At 39.8% G+C, this 25,987-nt stretch overlaps 2 protein-coding genes across 2 annotated transcripts; both read left to right on the forward strand.

The window, feature by feature from the left end:
• Nucleotides 1-257: 257 nt before the first annotated feature.
• On the forward strand, nucleotides 258-6,271 carry LOC126716166 (uncharacterized). The gene is made up of 6 exons (XM_050417196.1): nucleotides 258-308; nucleotides 2,671-2,776; nucleotides 3,523-3,643; nucleotides 4,089-4,284; nucleotides 5,202-5,221; nucleotides 5,735-6,271. The coding sequence occupies exons 1-6, from the start codon at nucleotides 258-260 to the stop codon at nucleotides 5,763-5,765; spliced, it is 525 nt and encodes a 174-aa protein (XP_050273153.1). The 3' UTR covers nucleotides 5,766-6,271.
• Nucleotides 6,272-21,977: 15,706 nt separating this feature from the next.
• Nucleotides 21,978-25,107, forward strand: LOC126708761 (glycosyl hydrolase 5 family protein-like). Its single transcript, XM_050408690.1, has 4 exons — nucleotides 21,978-22,448; nucleotides 22,962-23,209; nucleotides 23,475-23,995; nucleotides 24,563-25,107. Exons 1-4 carry the CDS (start codon nucleotides 22,029-22,031, stop codon nucleotides 25,030-25,032), a joined length of 1,659 nt encoding a protein of 552 aa, XP_050264647.1. The 5' UTR covers nucleotides 21,978-22,028; the 3' UTR covers nucleotides 25,033-25,107.
• The last annotated feature ends 880 nt before the right edge of the window (nucleotides 25,108-25,987 follow it).

Consider the following 25,987-nt stretch of genomic DNA (forward strand, 5'->3'; position numbering starts at 1 on the left):
TTTCTTGGACAGACTTGTATGGGTTTAACACTTGAACTTGAAACCTTGTTCATTGAAGCATTAAACACATCCTAGATCTACCCAATTACAAGTAAAGTGCGTTTTGTCAAAGGATTAGCCAATTACATAAAATATTGACATATGTTCCTAACATGATTCACATATGTCCTAACACTTAGGCAATGGCCCAATTGGCCTAGTGGAAGGGCCGGCTCTGGCTGGAAGTGATATTGGATAACAGTGATCGGTGACAATCAATGGCGGTTAATGGCTTTGTTGAGCAATGGTTGGAAAATGAAATAAATTGTGTAATCTATATTTTTTTTTAGCGAGTTTTAACTTTTAAGCTATGTATAGATGACTCTATATTTATACACAATGATAGTTGATCTTGGAAGCTTTGATTACGCTTGAATCAAGGATAATTTGATATTCCCTAATTCAAGCAATAATAGGAGTTGTATGGAATCTATAGATACATTCGACATGTGTTTAAGATACAAATAAGGAAATAATAGTAATAACGAAGTATAACTACAAAAATAACGGCTATATGCTGACATAAGTTAGGTATGATTTACATTATGGCCGCTATGGCAGAGAAGATTAAGAAACCACCATCAGTGGAAGTGTTGGAGCTGCTAGCAGCTAGACATGAATAAAAATCCTACATCCCACTCTTATCTCAATTTTTTTTTCCTATTTTATACTTTGATTACTTTATAGGGAAATAAAAAGCGATGTGGTAGGCTATTATTGGCGAAGTATAATGTAAAACAACAAGAGTGTACAACATGTATAAGATGCTATCATAAATATTTATAAGAGAGAGAGATGTGTCGAATTGTTGAATGAGAGAGAAAGCGAGTGTTCGAATGAGAGAAAGAGAGCCCTAAAAGCTTAATATATACCGTCGGTTGAGGAATAACACAGATTGAATATTTAAGACTAAGTTTTGAGTCTTGAATTCTGTAGGAGTGGTTAGTAGCGGTGATAACTGAATGCTAATTATACCGTCCAGATTACTGGCATTAGAAGATGCAATTAATAAGCCAACGGGGGCTTGGCTCAGCTGGGTATGGTTCGTTCGCTCTGCCTAACACGCTTAGGTTCGATTCTCGCTACCAGCAGGAGTCCGTTGGTGGGCATCACATCTCTAAGCGTGTGTGCTCTGCCCGGGGGTTTAATATAACCATAAACACCCCCATTTTTTTGTCTCAAAAAGAAGATGCAATTAATAATGCAATATAAAATAAAATAATATGTCCCAATATTTTATTTCTATAATTGTATTTAAATTTGTTGTAGAACTCAATTATTCTAAAAATTAAACATTTGCAAAGTTAAGATTATTGTTTATTTTTTCAAATCAATCAAATGACAGTTTAAAGAAAAATAATAAAGAAAGCATTTTTGTATTTCATTTGCATAACAAATATATATATTTACTATTTACGTATCAAAGAGACGGATAATTAATAAATTTTTTTGGCAAAGACTTGAGAGAGAGAGAGAGATTTTTGGAGTGGGGGTTTATTTGTTTTTTTAAAACTATTGTGTGCATTAATAGAGGTTTTTTATTATTGTTTTTTTTTTTTAATATACCTATAACAAATTACAATCCTTTTAGAGTGACTAGGAATAATAAGATATAGTTATTCTTAAGGATCAATCTTAAAAGAGCAATTTATTTGTACGTGATAAAAATAAAACTTAATAATTATTTCATAGAGATAATCATTTCATATAGATAATCATTCAATTATAATATTTATTTGTTTTTAAAAAAAATATTTATTCTTTCATACTTACTAAATATGTTCAAACTTTATGAGTTTTTTTTTTTTTTTTTTTTTCCCCCCAAATAAACCTTGTGCGTATTAACGAAAATCATAGAGATCGGTCTCATTTTAAAATTTCATTTTAATATTTTACTTGGGTTCTATTTAAGTCAAACAAAGCATATATAGATTACTGGACACGATACAATACGAATATATGTCTAAAATTGGTCATGTGTTAACATCGTATTTTCATTCAATGCACCTGAAACTTTTCCCTCTTCAAAACTAAGGATGCAACTAGCCCTTGAAGATTGTGCATTTTCTTTTCCCTAATGCAAAAACAAGATATTGACTTCTCGATGATCAAATCATGGCAACTTTCAACAAAATCAAGCTAATCCTTATAAAATGGGAAGAAACACACACACACACACACCAAAGAACTAAGAAGACACTCACTAGATCCACAATTTACCATTCTACTCTCAAAACCATCTCGTCCCTCAAACAACAATAACTCAAGTGTCTCACCACAAACTATAAGTATCATACACTAATACACATATTGCTTATATTCTCTCCTTCCTAACCTACCCTCCTTGTGGATCTTGTTATTCTACTTTAAAATCATCAACTCCGTTCATCGTAGGTTTTTTTTTTTTTTTTTTTTTTTTTTTTTTGGGTAGAAAAGAAATGCTAAATTAGAGAAGTTTCAATTTTCCTTGCTGCTGAATAGGATTTTTTTCCTACCGCATAATAAGGAAAATTATAAATATCATCCATTTTCACAATAATGGGCTTTACTCTTGAAAATTTTGTCAAGCCCAAAATTAGGCCTTTTAAATAAGATTGATGGATTCAATCCAGAGGCAGAGGTAGCAACTAGCAAAGCAAAGTGAGCAAATCTTTCTTTCATCAGAAACCACGTGTTGCTGTTCTCTCCGTTCGTTCAAAGCTCCCTTTTACGTCGCCGTTTTGCCACCAGATTATCGGTACTACTCCTCTCCATTCTCGTTCAATTTCTCATCGATGCCGACCTCTTTTTCTCTGATTCTTCTGATTTTTTTTTTTTTGCCCCTCGATTTTGACGGATTTATGTGTATAAATTTTGTATATGATTTTGTTTTTTTGGGGATCGATAGGGTGTAATTTATTTTAGTTGGTTATGTGCTGTTCATACATTAAAATATTAACAACTTAGAAAATTAGAACCGATATGGTTTAGCACAGAATTTGATTTTGAATATAAATTCATGTGGTCAATTTTGATTACTCTGCTGTGAATCCATAACCGAGACCCCAAAGTTTTGGATCAACAAAACTTGGGTACAGTTCCTTAATTACTGTATTTTAGGTTATTTGGATATCCAAATAAATTAAACCATATAGTTACATTGACCAAAAAACCACATTTTTGAATTTAATTTTTACAAAACTATGTGTTGCACTGATTAATAGTCAATACAGCTTTGTCAGCTACATAGTTGAATCGAAGCTACAACATCTACGGAACTGTACCTAAGTTATACCCAATTTATTAAGAATCACATATGTTCATTCTGCCATGAATGAATAGGTTCACTTTTGTATTGAAATAAACTATGTGATATAGAAACAATTAGGTGTGCTCCATAGAACAGTTATTAGTTACTTATGTGCTATATATTTTAAAATGTCCCAAAAGTTGGTTGAAGGTTCATTTTCAATCACGAATAATTCATTAATATCTTTCTCAAAGTAGGTGTGGCGGGACATAAAGATTCAATTGCAGCAGAGAAAAAATCAAGCGAGGTCATGGATAGCATACCAACCTTCAATGCTGAGCATCTTCAAAGTAATATGAAGACTATCTATTACAGGTTTGTTTTTAACCTTTGATGAAGTGGAACTAGTCTAATTGGCTGAATTATAGACTATACATTACACAGGGGTGTCGAATACTTTTGAATGGTGGTTGATTAAATTTTATGTTTTAGTTTGTAGTTCGAGGAATAGGCCAATACACAATATTGTTACAGGGGGAATGAAGGCCTTATTTCGTGTTTGAAATCATTAATTTTGTTTATAAAAATATGAGGCTTTAATAACATTAAGGCGTGACTTAATAAATGATGGAGGGGACGATTGTCTACTGTACCCATTGAGTTTTAATATAAGGCTTGTTGGGTGTATCATATGGCAGATTTGAACTTACCTGGATGTGGTGCCTCAGGACATTCTATAATGCAATAATATATGAAGTAGAAAATCATTTCTAAAATTTTTTCTTGTGGGTAGAATCTAAATATTTACGTTTTTGTGCAGCCGGACTTTTCTGTCAATTATTGGCGGGGTCATTGCTGGAATTATGGGGTTCACAAGCTTGACTGGGTTTATTTTTTATTTCCTAATAATGGCGATCACTTCAGTTGGGCTACTAGCAAAGGCAGGGTTTACAGTTCATTCATACTTTGATAGCTGGAACCGGGTTTTACTTGATGGCTTTTTGGGCGGGCTTATGGTATGGCTCTTTATTATTAGTTCTTGTTCATCTCTTTTGTTTTTTCTCTTTATTTATTTGTAATTTTTCTTACCTGTTTGCCTAGGGCTTACCCCTTCCATCTCGTTTTTGCCTGCTTCTAATTATTTTACTTTAATAAGTTCCAACTTTCCACTGTGCATTGTTTATGTACTTGTATTTTTAACTTATTTTCTCAATTAAGGGGAGGCTCAACAGAGATAAATCTTACTTTTAAATTTATTGCCTCTGAAACTATAATTGATACTGTGGGCTTTTCTCATGTTTCTGGCTGTTAATCAGATTCAAACCTGGTTAACGAGAACACTCTAGAAGTATTTGAAATTTGTGTTCAATTCTCCTAGCTTCCTCCAAGCAAATAATTGTGCATGCTTTCCTCTATTTGATTGTTTGCCCTATTGTTTATTTCTCTTTTTTGCGACTTCATGGGAATGATGTTAGCCTCAGGAAGTTACTTAGGTTGGTTTAAGATGAATCTGTTGATAGGGTAAAACTTCTGCCTTCGATTATGCTTTGTTATTAAGTTCATTAGTAAGAGATTTTCTATTTTTCATAGCTTGACCTTGTTGGCAATTGGCTAATCAATTCTCTTGCAATGAATTTTCAAGAACTTATATCTGACTGAAGAAAAATGCTTATTATCTCATTGGGTAGCTTTTGTTATTTGTGCTTGGAGCTCAGAAATTTTGAGTCTTTGATTACTGATAAAAATGTATAATTAATGCTAAATTGAAGAGAGAATGACTTTTTCAGGATGTCACCAAAAATAAAAAGGAAGCTTACTCATTGGCTATTTGATTTATGTTGTTTGTTTGACTTATTCATGTATACATATCAACATTACAATGTAATTCCAACTTTCTATTATCTTCTTGACATCTTGTTCTTTTCTTTTGCAGTCATTTGTGCTTTTCTGGACGTATCCTTTCTAAATGTTGAGACACTTACTAGTAATGGAATAAATTTTGGACTATTGCCACTGTTTTTACACTTCTAGTAATGACAGTGGCAGTAGTACTGAGACTATAGAATTAGATTATGTACTATCTAATCTTCTCTGAGAAAAAAAAATTTGTGCGAGACGACCTGATTGTAACAGCCCAATTAATGTTGGGGTTGTTGAGAGAGAGGGCTATGAGTAAAGTTTCTCTACCAATTTCATCAATTCATCATGAATCCAATTTTGAAAAACATGAAAAAGTCATATTTTTGGTAGCAACTGATTCGTGCTATTAAACATTTGGCATAATTGTTCTGAACTTTTTCTTTTTTGAGCCACATGTCAGTTAATTGCACTGATACCTTACTGAAACATGCTCTGGAAATTACTAAAGATTCCTAAGTATTAGATCAAGTTTTTTATTCTTGTTATTGTATCATTTTTTGGGTAGATTTTTTGTTTTATATTTTCTGCATTCCTTGACATAAGAAGATTTGCCTATGACTTGGTGCACATATTCTGATCGATTTATTGCTAAACGGAACGGAGGAAAGCTATGCTGTTGCTGTGATGCTTCTACATGGGGCTTGGAGATAGATTTGATATTTTTGTATCAATTTTTATGACATTATGTGGTTAACCCAAGTGTACCTTAATCTTGCCTCTTCTTTTTTCTTCTATCTAAGTTTTCATGAATACTGTTTGGCTGGAGAGAGCTGCGTTAAGTGTGGTTGACTATAGCTGGCAATCTGAAGTGTAGGAAATTTTGTATGAAAGCTGCTCGGCACAATGGCTTACACTCGGCAACACCTTTTTTTTTTCTTTAAATTAAGTTTGCACTTTGGATTTTGCATTTCATTCAATATTTGTGAGACGTCAGAATACTCGTAATATAACCTTATTTGTAATAAGCATGAAGGTTTACGACTTTGTAAACAAATAGAAAGACTTTACTTCATATATGTACATGTTATAGTGGCAATTTAGTGATGAGTTACCACTTGTTTTAATTCTATAAGCCACTTTTAACTCCTTTTTGTGGATGTTCAAATTCAAAGTTAGTTATTAAATTAGGAAGGTGTTAAACACCCAGCCCTGTTTGATAGACTCCATTCAAAAAAAAAAAAGAAGAAGAAGAAGAAGAAGAGACTCAAGAGTTCAATCTAAAGAAGGATTTGAATTTTAATAATAAAATGGTCACTTTTAGCAAAAGGACTATGGCTGATTGAAAATCATGTAATTTCAACAGTTAAGAAGCATCTATCACAATAATGGAAGTTTATTATTATAATTATTATTTATTTAAGATGGATAGATAGTGTGTATCAAAAAAAGATGGGTAGATAGTGAGAAAGGGAGAGGTAAGGTTAATGAGTCCAAATCTTCTGTCTTATCAATTGTGCTCTATTCCATGCTTCACCAATAAAACTTGGACAATTGGCCTCTCCCATTAAGTGAGATAACCCTGTTTTTAACAAGAACTCTGTTGAGGTCTAAAAATCACAGTAAAATAAGCCCAAGAAAGAATAAGCTAAGCCCAAGAAAGAGTGAGTTAAGCCCAGAAAAAAGAAAACTCAGACCAAGTCCAAAGGGATTATACGAAAGGCCCTGAGGATCCCGAAGCCCAGAAAAGGAAAAGCAACCAAAGAAAAAAAAAGAGAGAGAACATCACAGCAAAGTATAAGACGCAAGGATCCTCAGGCACTATCAATAAGCGCAAAGAAAAAGAAGACCAGGACAGATCGATAGAAAGAAGATAGAAAAAGAAAAAAACAAGAAAAACAAAAGAACGCAAGCGACCCTTCATGGCACAGACAGAAAAGGCGTCGGGGAACCAAGACAAGGAAGAAGAATGATAACAAAACGATTTCAAAAGAGCAGAACAGGATTCCGCCCAAATAGGAAAGAAACAGAAAGGTAAAAGACGCCAGAAGTGAGGATGCCGAGAAGGGCATACCTCAGCACATCCCAAAGAGGATGGCCAATCAGAAGCTTTCGAAGGAATCAGAACCAAGAGAAGGAAAGAATGAGAGAAAACGGAAAAGGGGACTTACCGAGATGATGAGGACAGAACATACTTTGTTTGCAAAAGACCAAAACAGGGGAACCAACGGTTCCCCAAGACGCCCAGAAAAACTCCACTATAAAAGGAGAGGATGGGTTGTGAAGAAAGCAGCGAGAAAAAAAAGAAAGAAACGTAAGAAAAGAAGAGATTCTCTAGGAAAAACTATCAGAAAATCTGTGCAGAAAGAAAATTACTAAGGGAAAAACGAATACTGCTTCCCGATATCCTGTAAAAGCAACTATGGTACATACTCGGATTCAACGAGAATCAAACTTCGCAAGTTTTGAAGGCTGAAATAGCCATTCAAGGCTGCAATTTTTTAGCTTGATTGGACCTTGTATCACGTCCTAGTGAGCTTTCTGTAATTAAACAGATAATGCCTTAATAAAATTCTGTTTCATAATTCCCAGGATCCCCACAATACTTTTTTTTATCGTCTTGCTAATCCTGCTTTTTCTTTCTTTCTGAGCTTACGTTGTTAATTTCTGGCACTCCTCGATATCCTTGTTTGTCATTTTTTGTATGTTGTCAGGAGTATTCTCTGCATTCACTTGATTCTTAAACAGCCATTTAGCTGCGGTGAGTCAAGGCCCAGTTCACCAAATCCTTTCTAAATCATTCAGTCAAGGCCCAGAAAAAAGACACTTTCACATTTTTGGCGACTCCGCTGGGGACTGGGCAAAGAAGAAGGAAGAAACAATCCCTTCACAGAGAATGCCTCCAAGACAAAGAAACAGCAAAGGAACTAATGTGCCACCTACGGCCTCTGAGCCTGTAGGAGAAAACGAGGAAGTCTCCAGGCAAGGAGGTGGGATACCCTTGGTGGAACAGGAGGTTGTGTCGGAACAAAGACACGCAAGACAGGAACCAGACCTAATGGCCAGGATGACAGCAATGTTAAAGGATCTGGAGCAAGAAGTTCGTCTTCTCAAAGAAGGCAGGACACAGGAAGTCAGAGACAACATTCCCCCTACTGGCCACCAAGATGGGACCCAGCCAGAAGGAGGGTCAGCAGTGGGAGGAAGAACCAACCCTCAGTATTTGACACTGGCAGACGTCAATGCCCTCCTGGAGCAAGAAAGAGAAAAACTCTCAGGGATCCCCAAGCAATTCCCTCGGGATCCCCCGTTCCCTCCAGAACTTCTTGGCAAACCATATCCTAAGGGATACGAACCCCCAAAGTTCCATCCTTTCGATGGGAGGAATGGAAGTGCCGTGGAACATGTGAGTAGGTTTGTCCACACTATGGGCCCCTATGCAGGAGACAAAGAATTATGTCTAAGGGAATTCGCCAAATCTTTGGTGGATAGGGCATACACCTGGTACACCACGCTAAGACCCAGGTTCATCAAGACCTGGGATGAGATGATGGAAAAATTCTGCGCCAAATATTACCCTGGTGAAGACAAAATCACTTTCCAGAACCTGCAGATGGTGAGGCAGAGACCTGGAAAAGATCCTGTTCAGTTTATTAAAAGATTCGAAGATGTGTCTCTAGACTGCTATGGAGACCATGAAGAAAAGGAGCTCGTCGAGACTTGTATAGCCAACATGCTTTTTGATTACAGGCTCAACCTTGAAAATTTATGTATCACACAGTTTGCTGACCTGCTACAGAGAACCAGAAGGACAGCGCAAACCATGAGAACAAAAAGGCTGCCCGCGTCCCAAGCTATGACAGCATCAACAAGAGAGAAAAGGAAGAGACCAGATGGGAAGGTGTTTGAGGAACCACCAGTGATCCCATGCACAGCTGAGGAGTTAAGCCATGTCCTAGACAAATGGATTGGAGATGGGGTTGTCAGGCCATTCACTGTGTCCAGGCCACCAACCGAGGAAGAAAGGAAGAATCCTTTATTTTGTAGAATTCATAATTATGTGAAGCACTCCACTAAGGACTGTTGGACCCTTCGCAGGCTCTTCCACAAAAAGTTGAGGGAAGGAACCTTGGAACTCACTCAGAAGGAGCCAGAAGTGCAGAGGAACCCCCGGCCTAACCACAAAGGGAAAGGGGTGGTAGCAGTAGTAATACACGGGAACCCAGCAGAAGCAGCAGAATCCGAAGGATCCTTCCACCCGAGCACAGTCAGAACCCTCCAGAAAAATCCTAAGTTCAGGTCATTATTCAATCAATTAGGATTCGGACCAGAAGCAAGAAGGGTGGCCACAGAGTCTCTCATGAGCATAGCGGCAGATTCAGGGATGGAATGCTTTACAGCTGAGTCACATGCTAGTCGAGCTTTCCTGGAAACAACCAATGCAATAACCTTCACTGATGAAGACATGGAAATTGAGCACCCAGACCACCGTAGACCCCTTTATCTTATGGCCACCATAAACGGTGTTCAAGTCAGAAGAGCACTGGTGGATACGGGGGCATCACTCAACCTCATTGCCTTAAGTACCCTAGAAGATGTTGGTTTAGTTGACAGAAGGATCCTGGGGACCCCCATGGAGATAACAGGATTTGGAGGATCGGTGGAATCAACAGAAGGATACGTACAGCTAGCCTTAAGGGTAGGGCCAATAGTAGCTTTGACAAGGTTTCATGTGATTAATGCAGAAGTTTCTTATCACGTGCTGCTGGGACGCCCGTGGCTTCATAAACATTGCCTTATTCCATCCACGTTCCATCAATGCATTAAAGGGAGACTGAATGGGAGGCCCATAAGGATCCCTGCTAATCATAATCCTTTCAGCCAGGGAGAAGTGAACTTTGCAGAAACGATGTTTTATGATGAGTTGGAGCTAGATGATGAGAACCCCACCCCGGGGACCCTGGGGGCACCTATCCTAGAAGAAGAAGAAGGAGGAAGGGGCACCCGTGACTTGAGAAACCTCTTAGAAAGAAAAAGACAAAAGAGGGAGCCCAGCTCTTCAGGATCCCGAGAATGTGTGGTGGTGCGGGAACCTGGGGGAAGGTTAATTTATCGTTTGTGAAGGTACGCGGGACCCGAATGCATTGTGCAGGAAGGTCCCGGACCACCAAGCTGCATGATGGCCCAAGAAGAAATCCCAGAAGAACTAGTTAAGGAGGCCCAGATTCAGCCTGAGGAAGAACTAAAGGAAGTAGACCTGGGAACAGAACCAGGATCCCGAAGACCTGTTTTCATTAGCAGTCGATTGGTGGCTCAAGAAAGAGAACAACTGGTAACCTTACTTCAAAAATACAGAGATGTGTTTGCATGGACCTATGATGAGATGCCTGGTCTAGACCCGGAGTTGGTAGTCCATTCTCTTAATGTGGAACCAGGGGTGAGGTCAGTAGTCCAACCAGCCAGGGTCTTTCACACTGAGGTAGAAGCTCAAATAGTCCAAGAGGTCAAGAAATTACTAACGGCTGGTTTTATCAAACCTATCCAACACCCAAAATGGCTTTCCAACATTGTACCTGTGAAGAAGAAAAATGGTCAAATCCGCTGCTGTGTAGACTTTCGCAACTTGAACAAGGCATGTCCTAAAGATGAGTTCCCCTTGCCCAATATCGATCTCCTTGTAGATTCAGCTGCAGGAAACTCAATGTTCTCGTTTATGGATGGGTACAGTGGATACAATCAAATTCGTATGGCAGCCAAAGATGCAGAGAAGACGGCATTCAGAACTCCGATTGGGAACTTTTACTACACTGTAATGCCCTTTGGCCTCAAAAATGCGGGGGCTACGTATCAACGGACCATGACAGCCATTTTCCATGACATGATGCATGAGGAGATGGAAGATTATGTAGACGATATTGTGGTCAAGTCGAAAACCAGAACAGGACATTTCCAAGTACTTGAGCAAGTCTTTGAAAGATGCAGGAAATACAAGTTACGTATGAACCCCATGAAGTGCGCCTTTGGAGTGTTTGTTGGAAAGTTCCTTGGGTTCCTGGTACATCACAAAGGCATAAGCGTGGACCCAGCCAAGGCCACAGCTATTGCCACGATGAGAAGACCAACTACTGTTAGGGAACTCAAAAGCTTCCTGGGAAGGGTCTCCTATATCAGGAGGTTTGTGCCTGGTTTAGCCTCAGCTACAGCAGGCCTATCCAAACTATTGAAAAAGGGAAATGAATTTACCTGGGGAACAGAGCAGCAGGAAGCTTTTCAAAGAATTCAGGGCATTATGAACCATCTGCCCACCCTCCAGGCACCAGTACGTGGGCGACCTCTGTTGCTATACTTAGCATCAAACTCTCAGGCAATAGGAGCTTTGCTGGCACAAGAAGATGACCAAGGAAATGAGCAACCCATATATTATGTAAGCAGAACACTCAAGGATACCGAGACCAGGTACCCCAGAATAGAGAAAGCCTGCCTAGTAATCGTTTATGCATCCCAAAGGTTGAAGAGGTACTTCTCAGCTCACCAAATCCTCTTGGTAACCAAGTCCCACCCCATAAAAGCACTCCTGCACCAGCCCCTTCTCACGGGAAGAATAGCACAATGGCTAGTGTTGCTCTCACAATATGATATAGGTATAAGAACCCCCAAGGCTGTCAAAAGCCAGGCCATAGCAGATTTGCTAGCTCAATTCCCAGGAAAGGAAGAAGGCCCACTGAGCGAAGAAATCCCTGGTGAGGTAGCAGTAATGGAGATCCCAGGGAAGAAATGGACCATGAGGTTTGACGGGTCAGCTACAGCAACTTCAAATGGGGTAGGAATTGTACTGAGCTGCGAAAATGGGGATATCATGCCCCTGTCTTTCAAACTTGGTTTCTCATGCTCTAATAATGCAGCTGAGTATGAGGCATACTTAACTGGGTTGACTATAGCACTCAGCATAGGAGTGAAACATATGAGAGTGTTGGGAGATTCTAATCTGGTAGTCTCCCAAGTGAAAGGTGACTTTGCACTACGGGAGCAAAGTTTAGCAGCCTACAGGACTTGGGCACAGAGGCTGGAGATGGAATTTCAAACCTTCAGCATAGAATACACTCAAAGAAGTGAAAACAGGTTTGCAGATGCTCTCGCCACCCTGGGATCCCAAATACCATTTAATGGGAGGGATACGCTGATAAAAATAGGAAGGCAGGAACATTCTATTGTAAGGATCCTCCAAGGAATGTACCTCGGGGAATCCAAACAGTGGGATTGGAGGGACGAAGTCAAAGAAAGGATGAAAGAGGCGAGCCCTAGAGGGAACATCAAAGAACTAATGGATTACAATCAGATAGAAGGAGAATTGTATAGAAGACTGCCAGGAGGAATACTGTCCAGATGTATCACCGAGAAGGAAGGAAAGTTGAAACTAGAAGAATTACACGCCCAAGCATGTGGAGTTGCAGAAAAAGTCAGCCTATACAGAAGGATGCAACGCGTGGGGTATTACTGGCCAGATATGGACAACGAAGCAGCAATCATACAGGGGAAATGCAAGGAATGTCGTTTGGCAATCGATAAAGAAGAAAGCTACGCGGTGTTTATTGCAGAAGATTGGCGGGTTCCTTTCATAGGATACCTGGCTCAGGGGATCCTGCCAACTGACAAGGAACTCGCCCACAAGCTCAAAAAACTGACGTGCAGGTATTTCTTGCAGAACGACATTTTGTTCAAAAAGGGATACCATGGGGATCCCCTCAGGTGCCTAGGACCAAAGGAAGCTAGAGAAGTAGTCAGAGAGGTGCACTCTGGAAATTGTGGAAGTCACCCAGGGAAGAAAAGGCTGTATAAGCAGTTACTGTTATTGGGGTATTACTGGCCAACGATGAAAAGAGACTCTGAGGAGCTAGTCAAAACATGTCATGCTTGCCAAGTCCTAGGAGATGCAATTCACACTCACCCAAATGTCCTACAGGATATGACGACGCCATGGCCCTTTCATACTTGGGGGCTCGATCTAATAGGGCCCATAAATCCTCCATCCAATGGTTATATATGGATCCTGGCAGCCACGGAGTACTTTACAAAATGGGTAGAGGCCATCCCTTTGAAAAAAGCTACTGGAGCAGCTGTAGCAAATTTCATTCGAGACCACATCATTACAAGATTCGGGATCCCCAGAAGATTGATCAGCGACAATGGAACCCCATTCATAAACAAAGATGTGAAGGGATTAACTGAAGCATACCACATCAAGCATGGAAGATCTACCCCATACTACCCACAAGGAAACGGCCAAGCTGAAGCTACTAATAGGGTAATATTAAAAATCCTTAGGAAAATGAAGCATGAGTATGGAGGAAAATGGAGTGACCATCTGGCAGATGTGCTTTGGGCATGTAGGAGCTCTGTAAAGACAACCACAGGATTCTCCCCATTCTCCCTGGTTTATGGAACAGAGGCCATCAGCCCTGTGGAGTTAATCATTCCTACACCAAGGGTAGTTCTTGAGGAAAATCAGGGAGAAAGTGAAGACGCAAGCAATGAAAAAAGATTAGTAGATCTGGAAGGAGTAGAAGAAGAAAGGGAACTGGCCAAGAAAAGGAGCCAAAGATACCAGCAAAGAATGACCAGAGCATATGCACAAGCAGTACGCCCAAGAGTGTTCACCAAAGGGCAATTAGTGCTAAGGATGGCGGAGCACGTGAGGAGGAACCTGCCAGGGCCTTCCAAGTTCACCCCAAAATGGGAAGGACCCTACATCATCAATGCAGCTCATGAAAGTGGATATTATTACCTTGCCAAAGAAGATGGAATAGTCCTGACAGAACCCATAAACGGGAAATGGCTGAAGCAATATTATGCATAAGGACAAGGGGATCCCCAGTACCTCAGGGTCCTTTCACCAGCTTCACTATCTGCTAAGTTCCTTTTTATTTTTGTCTTTTTATTTTTCAGCCTTTATCAAGAATTCTGGTCTAAGATAATTTTGTTCAGGAACATGTGATAGATTGACACTTTGTGGTCAATGCTGCACCAAAAGACTTTTTCTTTGTTCCTAAAAAAAAAATGATCATGTTTTAATGGAATTCCTGTTTCTTCAACATTTAAGTTTTTCTTTACTGCAAAGACCAAATGTGGATAAATTTAAGGAAGGATACCTGAGTCAAAAAAAAAAAAGGGGAGAATATGTAATACCCTTTTACATATGGCCCAGGATCCACCTCGCAAATAATTTCAGATATCCCACAAACAGTCCCAAGTGCATAGGTCTAGGATCACAGAATAAAAGAAAATATCTAGGATACCTAGCCTAGCACTTGGCAAAGGGGGAACCTGTCAAAGTTCATGAACTGGGACCGTATCTAAAAAAAAAAACATACATAGAGAAGGATACTAGTGTACCCAGTTCAGTACTTGCACAATAAATCACCAGGTACCTGGACCAGAACTTACAGTGAAGCCTGTAGGAACCATGGTCCAGGACTCAGAAAAGAAAAGAGTCACGAGAAAGTAAAGACAATATATATATCCAAGGAAAAAGGCAGATTCACATGCTAAGAAATAAGAAGCAGTTCTGAGAAAGCAAAGAGCAGAGCAATGTTCAAAAAAAAAAAAACTTATACAACCCCAAATTGTTCATGTAAATGAAAAAAAAAAGCTAAGGAATGAGGCCGGCCAACAAAGAAGCATCTGGAGAAATAGCAGGAACAGCCAAAGTAGAAAGGATCCTCTGCCGCTTGACTTTCAAATCTTGTAAAACTTTGTGAGCATGAGCCAAAGCTTCCTCAGCAACAGCTATCTCAGTGTCTATACTCTTGAATGATTGCCTTTGAAACAGCATATGAGCCAGCAGACGCAAGTGATCCAGCAGAAAAGACAAATTAAACTTGGCCTCCAGAAGGTCCTGCACCACCCCTCTCCACTCCAGAAGCTTTTCTTCGGACAACGAATCTACAGAGGAATTCCTTAAGGAAATCAACACAGCACACAGCAACTCCATTAAAATATTGCCTAGAAAAACGCCTCCCCTGAAGCCGCTGGTAAAATCCCCGTGACTCTTGAGCAGGCTCTCTAGCAACGGCAAGCCTTCCACAGGAACAGAGAAGCGCAGGAAGCTGCCATAAGAAGACCCAAAAACATGAAAGTGACTGGCAGGAAGGCTGTTGAATTCCAAAAGATCAAAGCGAGCCAGGAAAGAAGAAAGCTTTGAATCAAGATCTGAGGCAGCCATCTTCGAGGCATCCCCCATCGCCGTGTCGCCACTTGCAGAGACCGGAGGACTTGCAGCCTTTTGCTCTGGATGAAGGTCAGCAACTTCAACTGGTCTCACAATTCCTTCAAGGATAACAGGCTCAGAACCTGCAAAGCCTGTATCAGTATTCAAAAAAAAAAAAGGAAGAAAGAAGAAAAAGAAAAGGAAGAACAGATTTAGAAGAACAAACCGGTTCTAGTTTCTTGAGGCAGAACCTCTTCTTCCTGATCTCCTGACTTCCCCGAAGATTCTGGGAAGGAACATAAAGCAAGTTGAAGGAAAGGTGAAGGACCAATGGCAAAGTGGCTAAAGGAAGGGATAGATGCAGGGGGCTTCGCCATAAAAAAAAAGGGGGGGGGGGAAAGAAAAAAGAAACACGATAGGAGCAGGTTGCACTCACCTTCTGAGCTCTCTGATTCTAAAGAAGAGGCAACACTGGGAGCAGATTTCTCACTGGTTTGACCTAAAGAAAAAAAAAAGGGGAATTCAAGAAAAACTGGAAAAAGTAAGTAAAAGATATAAGGCTATTTCAAGGAAACAAGGTTTACCCGTTTGTTTGGATAGAGGAGTGTCTCCCAAAGCACCTTTATCTGACAAGGATTGAGGAAACACAGTCCTGATAGGACTAGGAGTGCGTTCAAGATGGGGACGTTGAGATGATAGGATCCTAGAAGCTTTGGGATCCTGAGAATCCTGGGAACCTTGCATCGGTTGCCCGGTTTCCTCAGCGGGATCATCAGTAGGGGGCTCCTCCCCCATAACAGGAAAAATGACAGAAAGAGCTGTGACAGTTTCCTCCCCCAGAGCCTTGCCAGTCACAGGAGGGGATACCTCCACCTAAAGGAAGAAGAAGCAGAGAAGGCAATACTAAGTAAAAAAAAAAAACACAACAGCAAGAAATGCTAACAACACAATGTCGGAGCAGAAGGGAAAGAATAGGAGAAGGGGGAACACACGTACCACATCGTCTCCAGAAGATTGGCTCTTACCCTTCTTGTAATCAGACTTGCGCTTGGACTGCAAAGGAAATCACCACTCATCAGCAAAATAGAAAGTGAGTGCAACAACGAAAAAAAAGAGAGAAGAAGGAAAGAAGTCTTGCCCTTCTCTCTCTCTCTACAGATTCTCTGGAAGTCTTTTGCTTACTACGAGTACGCCCAGAGGGTCCTAAAGGAGGCTGGGATACCAAACCAGAGGATCCTAAAGAACCATGGACTGAAGCAGTCACAGGAACCTGGGGAAAAGAAGACTCTACCTTGGTCTTCTTCCGGGTCCTTGAAACTAAAGGTTCCCTGACATCCTTGCCTTCCTGTGATGCCAAGTGTGCTTGAGATTTCTCCGTTTTCCTTCTTTTCGCCTCAGAGCCTATCTCCACACCCCCTGTACTTTCACCAACATCAGCAGCTTTCATTTTCTTCGACTTGACATCCTTACCTTTAGCAGTAGCAGCACTAATTGTCTCTGTTGCACCTTTTTTGATGGGCACCCCAGAGGAAGCACCAATGATGAGACTATCACCCAGCCAGGCCTCAGGAAAATCCTGTCCATAAGCCACCCAGCCTCCCCTGGAGGCATGCCACTCTGCAAACCCAGTCTTACTGCTTGCAGCAGCAGAAACAATCCCAGCAGTAGGAAGGGATAAACGTCTATTAGCTGTCGGAGCAGAAACAATGCTAGAATTCGGGACTTCCCGAACTGTGCCAATGCCAACATAGTCAACAAAAGATTTTTGTACTCTTCTCCAATAGCTGGTATAGCCACTGGAAGCAAAGACTCCTCTCTGGGAGTTAGGCACTACAAACTGGGGGCTCCTCCGTGACCAATAAGAAAAGGCCTGCAACCTCAAAAAAGGATCCAAGGAAGGAAGGGATGGCACCACATCCTTAAAGGCTGGCGGAATGTCCTGATCAAAACCAAACTGTCGGAGCACCCGGTGTGCTGAGTAATGAGTATATTTTGGGCCACTTGAAGAAGGCACAGGAAGCCAGGAGGGGCTAATGCAGGCAAGATAAGCCAGACTGCCCTCATCACCACGGCGCAAGTCAAAGGTATTACCTGTTGAAGATAAAAAAGAAGACAACACAGAATCACACGCAAAGCCAGGACCAAACTCACGAGGGGATCTCCAATATAAGCTCCCTGCTTGGTCAAACAACTCCACAAGATTGAGGCCACCACCCTTCAAGCTAATCCAACGAAAAATAATGGGAAAGGCATCAGTAGAATTGCCACAAAGACCCTTCACTATGTCGGGGGATCCTTGGAACTTGTCCTTCACAAACTTCAAATTTCTACACTTAGCCAAAGTAGCTGCAGAACAGTCCCACATGAAAATCTGAAGAATGGCACAGTGAAGAGATGAAGTGATCACATAGCAAGAGTCACCCTCAGCCTCATCTCCATGAAGCTGGTCCAGTTGAGAATAAACATGACCCAAGAACAGAGGGGCCAAAGGATATTGGGTACCCCGAGCCAACTTGATTGCTAACGGAATAAATGAAGACTTAACTCCGTACCCAGGGAACTCACTAAACAAAAATTTACTAAGCCAAAAGGCCAGGAAACCGGCCCACCTCACTTCCTTATCCTTTTCACGAGAAAGGGTCATCACCTATCTCCCCATCCTAGCCGGCTTACCACCAGGAGAGGCGGAGCGACCACCAAAATGACCAAATAATTTCTCTTCTACCACGAGATCCTCACCAGAAAGATCAATATCAAAGGGATTTTCTTCACCAAACACCGGGAGGAGGAAGTTATTAACCACATCCTCCAAGGTGATTGTCAATTCACCAGTAGAAAAGAAAAAAGTATAAAGGGAAGGACACCAACGACGTACCAGATGCCTGAGCCCTTTGGCGTCTCTGAAACCCTCAAGGTTTCTGGAAATAGCCACTGCCTTTAGGATGCCAGCGCGCTCCAAACGACCCACAAACTCAGCATCAGACAGTTCCTTGTCTACCCATATAGGCCAACCCTGAATCTTTCCCGGAACAAAATCAAAGAAAATAGGAACCGCCTCTCGGACTCCTTGTCTGATCTGGAGATCGAAAATCTCTCTAGGGTCAGGAACTTGGGCGGAACCAGCGAAACCCGCTTGGCCAGAAAATAGCCAAACGTGAGGGGATGGAGGAGACTCGCCATGAGATATATGAGGAAAAAATAAACTGAGAGAATACCAAGGATCCCGTAAAGGGAAGGCCGGACGTTCAGCAACCTCATGAGAATCGCTCTGAGCAGAACCAGAAGAACCTTCACCCTCAGAAGGACTGGGGGTACGCTCTCTCCTCTTTCGAGAAGAAGAAGAAGCCATGGAAACAACCCACACTATGAGAAGAAAGGAGACTGAAAGTGCGAAAAGGGAAAACCAGAGTAACAGAGAAGAAGAAAAACTCAGGGAATGAAAAAAAAAGCTCAGAAACAAAATGATAAGATGAAACGGCTACAATAAAGGCGCAAGTAGTAGTTGGGAAAAACAGTTTATGAAAAGACGCGCCAGTTGCAAAAAAATTTAATTTGAAGAGGGGGTTAATCAGCAGTTATTAATGAGAAGCAATGGGAAACGAGATAAGTGGGTAGGAGAGTTTTTACCTCAAATACTCAACTGCCACGTCCCGTGTAAAGAGGAAGCTGCAAAAAGTAATAATTATAAGAGAACACAACACGCAAAAAAGGAGGCGACCAAAAGCAGCAGAAGAGAGCTGGGATCCCACAAAAACCTAAGGAAACCTAAATCACTCACGCGTGGGCTTCAGGCAACCCACGAGCTCGGGGGGCTAAATGTTGAGGTCTAAAAATCACAGTAAAATAAGCCCAAGAAAGAATAAGCTAAGCCCAAGAAAGAGTGAGTTAAGCCCAGAAAAAAGAAAACTCAGACCAAGTCCAAAGGGATTATACGAAAGGCCCTGAGGATCCCGAAGCCCAGAAAAGGAAAAGCAACCAAAGAAAAAAAAAGAGAGAGAACATCACACCAAAGTATAAGACGCAAGGATCCTCAGGCACTATCAATAAGCGCAAAGAAAAAGAAGACCAGGACAGATCGATAGAAAGAAGACAGAAAAAGAAAAAAACAAGAAAAACAAAAGAACGCAAGCGACCCTTCATGGCACAGACAGAAAAGGCGTCGGGGAACCAAGACAAGGAAGAAGAATGATAACAAAACGATTTCAAAAGAGCAGAACAGGATTCCGCCCAAATAGGAAAGAAACAGAAAGGTAAAAGACGCCAGAAGTGAGGATGCCGAGAATGGCATACCTCAGCACATCCCAAAGAGGATGGCCAACCAGAAGCTTTCGAAGGAATCAGAACCAAGAGAAGGAAAGAATGAGAGAAAACGGAAAAGGGGACTTACCGAGATGATGAGGACAGAACATACTCTGTTTGCAAAAGACCAAAACAGGGGAACCAACGGTTCCCCAAGACGCCCAGAAAAACTCCACTATAAAAGGAGAGGATGGGTTGTGAAGAAAGCAGCGAGAAAAAAAAGAAAGAAACGTAAGAAAAGAAGAGATTCTCTAGGAAAAACTATCAGAAAATCTGTGCAGAAAGAAAATTACTAAGGGAAAAACGAATACTGCTTCCCGATATCCTGTAAAAGCAACTATGGTACATACTCGGATTCAACGAGAATCAAACTTCGCAAGTTTTGAAGGCTGAAATAGCCATTCAAGGCTGCAATTTTTTAGCTTGATTGGACCTTGTATCACGTCCTAGTGAGCTTTCTGTAATTAAACAGATAATGCCTTAATGAAATTCTGTTTCATAATTCCCAGGATCCCCACAATACTTTTTTTTATCGTCTTGCTAATCCTGCTTTTTCTTTCTTTCTGAGCTTACGTTGTTAATTTCTGGCACTCCTCGATATCCTTGTTTGTCATTTTTTGTATGTTGTCAGGAGTATTCTCTGCATTCACTTGATTCTTAAACAGCCATTTAGCTGCGGTGAGTCAAGGCCCAATTCACCAAATCCTTTCTAAATCATTCAGGCTCGGGATCCCTGGGCCTGAGTACCCCGGAAAAAAAGACACTCTCACAAACTCTATGTGGTTGACATTAACAAGAACTCTTTTGAGTTTTGTCTCTTTCCGCAACTTTAGTTTTTTATTTGGATTATTTCCTCTATTGTCTCATTGTATTCCTATCTTTCTCTCAAAGTTTTATTGTTTACTGTCACAGAGATTCCTTTTGTCCTAATGGAAGAGGCCAATTGTCCAAGTTTTATTGGTGAAGTATGGAGTGGAGCACAATTGATAAGACAGAAGATTTGTACTCAGGGTTAATAATGTAGGTATTTAAGTAATGTGGATATGTTTTTATTTGAGTAATGGGGAACTTTATCAAGTGATGATTGTCTATGTTTGGTAGAATTCGATTATAATTGTGAAAAAAAAAAATCATAGCTAATAGAATAAAAACAAGTGTATAATCAAATATAAATATTTTATACAATTTTGAATCTAGATTATCTTTGGATTAGTATTATAAATGAATCCTCAACCATATATACCTGCATTTATTGTTGAAATTAAAGCCTTTGCACCAACTTTGAAGCCAGCTGGAGCTACACACCCGACAAAACTATATCACTTAATGGAATAGAAATAGACTAGGAATGCTACCAAAACTTAACTGTATCACTTAATGGAATACAGATGGACTAGGAATGCTAGCTAGCAAAACTCAACTAAAACACTAATTAATGGAATCGAGATGGACTAGGAATGCTAGCTAGCAAAACTTAACTTTATCACTTATGGAATTGAGATGGACTAGTGAATGCTAGCAAAACTCGACTATACCACTAAATGGAATTGAGATGGACTAGGAATGCTAGCAAAACTTAACTATATCACTTAACTATCCAAACACGATATATGCAGCAAAATATATATCTTTTTAATATGTCAAATTTTATTTAAAAAAATAGAAAGAAACATATTTAATCAATTTTTTGTTACGGTTAAAAATATATAAAACTAAAATCATTTTAGGGGGGGGGGGGGGGGAATATATTGTTATCATTGAAAGGGGAATACGTTATCTTTAAAAAATATAAAAAATCAATGATAATAGGATCTCAATTTACCGGTAATAATTTATTTTCCTCCATAAACATTTTTTTATAAACACTAAATTATGGAGAAAACTATATAAGAAATGTTCACACTAAATTATGCTTTTACTAATTAGGTTAAACTGCACTTAATGTTGATGTTAAAAATGTTGCTTACTAACATACTCTTTGCTTAAGGACATGTTTCCATAATTATCATCCCTTTCAGAATTAAAATCTATTGATTTAAAATTTTAATTAAAGAATATTTTAAAATATTTGGTATGACTTTTTTTTTTTTTAGTTTTTCAACAGAGTTTTGAAAAACATGATGATGAGAGATTTGTTGCAAGAATTTTGGTGCTCGAAAAACTTTGAATTGTTATTCTAATCAGGTTAAACCATTGAATATAGGATAAATGTTGTACGTAATTTTGTGGTTCACTTCTATTCTATTTCTATCACGGGTCCCCCAACATAAATGAGTTTTGTAGTTCACTTCTATTCTGTTCACTTCTATTCTATCACGGGTCCCCAACACAAAGGACTATAAATTTACACTACTGGTTCTGTCACTTCTCACACTATACACTCCCATAACACAAGCAAATATGGCGAAACTCTCTCTCTTTTCTTTAGCAAACCTTCTCTTTGCTCTAATAATCATCCAATGTGTAATTTCTCAAAGCAAGCTTGTTATGGATTCACCACTATATACTGATTCGCGGTGGATTGTGGACGGAGAAGGGAGACGAGTGAAGTTAGCATGTGTGAATTGGCCATCACATATCGATGCCGTTTTGGCTGAAGGCCTTAGCAAGCAACCCTTGGATGCAATCTCCAAGAGGATTGTGTCAATGGGATTCAACTGTGTTAGGTTTACTTGGCCAACTTTCTTGTTCACAAACGACTCGCTAGGTGCTCTTACTGTAAGACAGTCCTTTCAAAATCTAAATCTATCTCAAGCTCTTGCTGGCATCCAGGATAACAACCCATTTATCATTGATCTTCCACTTCGAAAAGCTTTTCAGGTAAGATGCTTGCTTATGATGCCCTTTAAAAGCATCATATACACATGTTTCAAAATCAACGTTACTTGCATATAAATGAAAGTATTTTTAATAGTTTATTTATTTATTTATTGAGTTCTCAGATCTCTTATTTTTAATAGTTAGATAGACACCAAGTCCAACTTACTCAAATTCATATTTTTATGTAATTATCCCCAAATAAAATTGCTTATTCATAAATTTTCATGAAGAAGAATAAATTATTGCAATTTTTTTTTTAAAATACTTGTAATTTTTTAAATTTGTTTCACTTATGAAAAGTAAGAATAATATTCTTTTTTATTTCCCCTTCTCCCTAACTTCGTTATGTTCCTGCTTTTTCTTTTTTCTTTTATAGATTCTGTACCTTAAAAGAAATTAATTAAATAAAGTTTTGTACTTTCTTTTTTCTTTTTTGTTGGCATTTTTTCTGGATTGGGCAAAGCACAATCCTAAGAACATAACAGCAACTAAAAATCTGACTTGTATTCTCAGGCAGTGGTGTCTAACCTTGGGGCCAACCATTTGGTGGCCATACTGGACAATCACATAAGCAAGCCCGGTTGGTGTTGCAGCCTTAATGATGGCAATGGCTTTTTCGGTGATGAGTATTTCAATGTAGACGTCTGGCTTAAGGGACTAAGTCGAGTAGCTGCCATGTTTAGAGGAGTTCCCAATGTGGTAGGCATGAGCTTAAGGAATGAGCTCCGAGGCTCCAGACAAAATGTAGATGATTGGTTTAGGTAGATACTCTCTCTCTCATAAATGATCTGAATTCTCAATTATGTGTCTTAAATTGTTGTACAATTCAAAACAACAAGGGAGCTCTCTCTCTCTCTCTCTCTCTCCAAAATAAATGTCTGTTTAATCTTAATAAATCTCAAATGCAATTTTTCCGGAACATTTTAAAAAGGGTCCCGTTAACATATGCCGTATAGGTAATAAAAACCTTTAAGAAATACCATTAGTCATGTTAAAACTAATTTTGCTTTTGCAAATGAAATGTAGATACATGCAACAAGGAGCAGAGAAAGTGCACGCAGCAAATCCAGACGTTCTTGTCATTCTCTCTGGCTTGAGTTACGACATAGACTTGTCTTTCCTTGGAAATAGATCAGTGAATCTCTCATTCACTAACAAACTAGTATTTGAGACACACAGGTACAAGTTTTCAAATACAGCTACATGGGCAGACCATAGTGCGAACGAAGCTTGTAGAATTGTCCAAGATGACATGACGAGCAAGTCAGGATTTTTGTTGGAAAAGGGGTTTCCATTATTTGTGAGTGAATTTGGGATAGACGAAAGTGTGAACGATGCCACTGACGAAAGCTTCATGAATTGCTTCTTGAGTTATGCAGCTGAGCATGACTTTGATTGGGCCATTTGGGCACTCACTGGGAGTTACTACATTAGACAAGGAAAAACTAATACGGAGGAGACCTACGGGCTACTTAATTTTGATTGGAGTGATGTTCGAAATCCAAGACTTTTACAGAGGATATCCACAATTCAATCTCCCTTTAAAGGTATGATTACATTTTGTTTTCCTTGTTTTTTTTTAAATAAAAAAACATATTCAAAAATTCATAGCTTTTTTTTTTTTTTTTTTGGGTATAATTCAATAGTAAAGACATAGAGGATTTAAAACATGGATGTTTTTGTTGAAAATACCAAGAATTGATTCTTGGTATGTGAATATTTTAAAATGGATCGACTTCATCCTTCCATCGATGGCATTGGTTTAAGTTTGTTTCCTTAATATGGTGTTGGCTTGATTTTGGTCACTTAATTATGTTTGATTTGGTCCCTCAAAAATAGGGTGGCTTTGTACTTAGTTTGTCAAGTAAATCAAAAATAGATGGAGACACCAAATTGTTCGTGTTTTGAAATTTGAAGGACCAAACCCTATCATTTTGAATTTAAGAGAAAAAAAATCAAATCTGCACCAAATTTTAGGGATGGAATGTATAATATATACTAATTTTTAGTATTTCTCTTAATGTGTAAACCTACCCATTATGTCAATTGTTCTTTAAAGAGGGTATAGTAAATCAGAGTAACACATTATAAGATTGTGCTTCTGTGACATGCAGGGCCGGGTTTACCAGGTTTACGAGGAACTAATACAGGGGAATTAACTAATACAGGGCAATTAATTTTCCATCCTTCAACTGGTTTATGTGTCATAAGAAGATCAGTGTTTGAACTCATAAGAAGATTAGTGTTTGCACCATTGACATTAGGACCCTGCACCCACCCTAAAGCCTTGTGGAGCTACACACCCAAGAAAACTATATCCCTTTATGGAGCAGATTTTTGCATACAAGCAGATGGACCAGGAAAGCCAGGAAAGCTTAGAAATATATGCATCGACCCTGACACAAAGTGGGAAGCCATTTCAGATTCTAAGCTACATCTCTCATCCACTGTTGTTGATGGCAAAACTGTTTGCTTGGATGTAGATTTTCACACATACAATGTTGTGACAAATTGGTGCAAATGTGTGAGTGATGATAAAACATGTGACCCAAGTAGCCAATGGTTCAAGCTCATTAAAATATGAACCGTGGTTCAATTAGCTGATTGATTAATTTTACCTCTAGACACTATAATTCAATTTACTCTAGGATTCATTGCAGATCTTGTTGATTTTTTTTTACCTAAACTATGTCGTTGATTTCCGTACATTTCTTAATCCAACCTATCTTGTACGGAGAGGGATGCTTTTCGGTTTTCAGTCCCAGCTTGGTAACCAAACTCTTCGACGCAATGTTCTCTACATTGCCACTATCAATGATCAAATCACAGGCCCTCTTACTGATGGTGCATCGTGCTCGGAAGATCTCATTCCGTTGATCACCATATTCCACCCTTGGTGTAAGCAACAACCTCTGAATCACCAAAGACCGCCTTAATGGCACGCCTTCCTCGTCCTCTTGAACCTCATTGGGATCATAGGTATACGGATCAACATCATTATACACCTCTTCACCCTCCTGTTCACCGTCTACCTCGCCCTATTCTGCCACCACCAGATTCACTGCGGCTCGCTTAGGGCAAGTACTAGATCGATGTCTTGGTTCTCCGCACCTATAACACTTATTCCCAGTTGGCCTAGCATAGGGATTGGCATTCGCTATCGGCTGGGTTGCAGAACCTGCTACTGCCACTATGGATTGATTGACACCACTATTCTCCCTAGCCACGGGTTGTGATCGTGGAGTAAACATGGGTTGTTTACCTTTGTTGGTAGTGGAACTAGAGGGCGCCGAATTGTGGTTGGAAAACTTCGAACCTGCCCTGAGATGCTGATATTCTATTTTCTTGGACAGGGTTACAGCCTCATTTAAAGTATATAGGGTTTGTAAGGATACCTGATCTCGGATGGAAACTCGTAACCCGTGTACAAATCTGGATATCCGTTGATCTTTAGTTTCCTCCAAATCATTGGGATTCGCCAACCTGTCAAATTCCTCCATGTACTCATTAACTGTCCGAATACCCTGCCTACAATCCTG

Source organism: Quercus robur, chromosome 2 (assembly GCF_932294415.1).
Source record: "Quercus robur chromosome 2, dhQueRobu3.1, whole genome shotgun sequence".
NCBI classification, from domain to species: Eukaryota; Viridiplantae; Streptophyta; class Magnoliopsida; order Fagales; family Fagaceae; genus Quercus; species Quercus robur.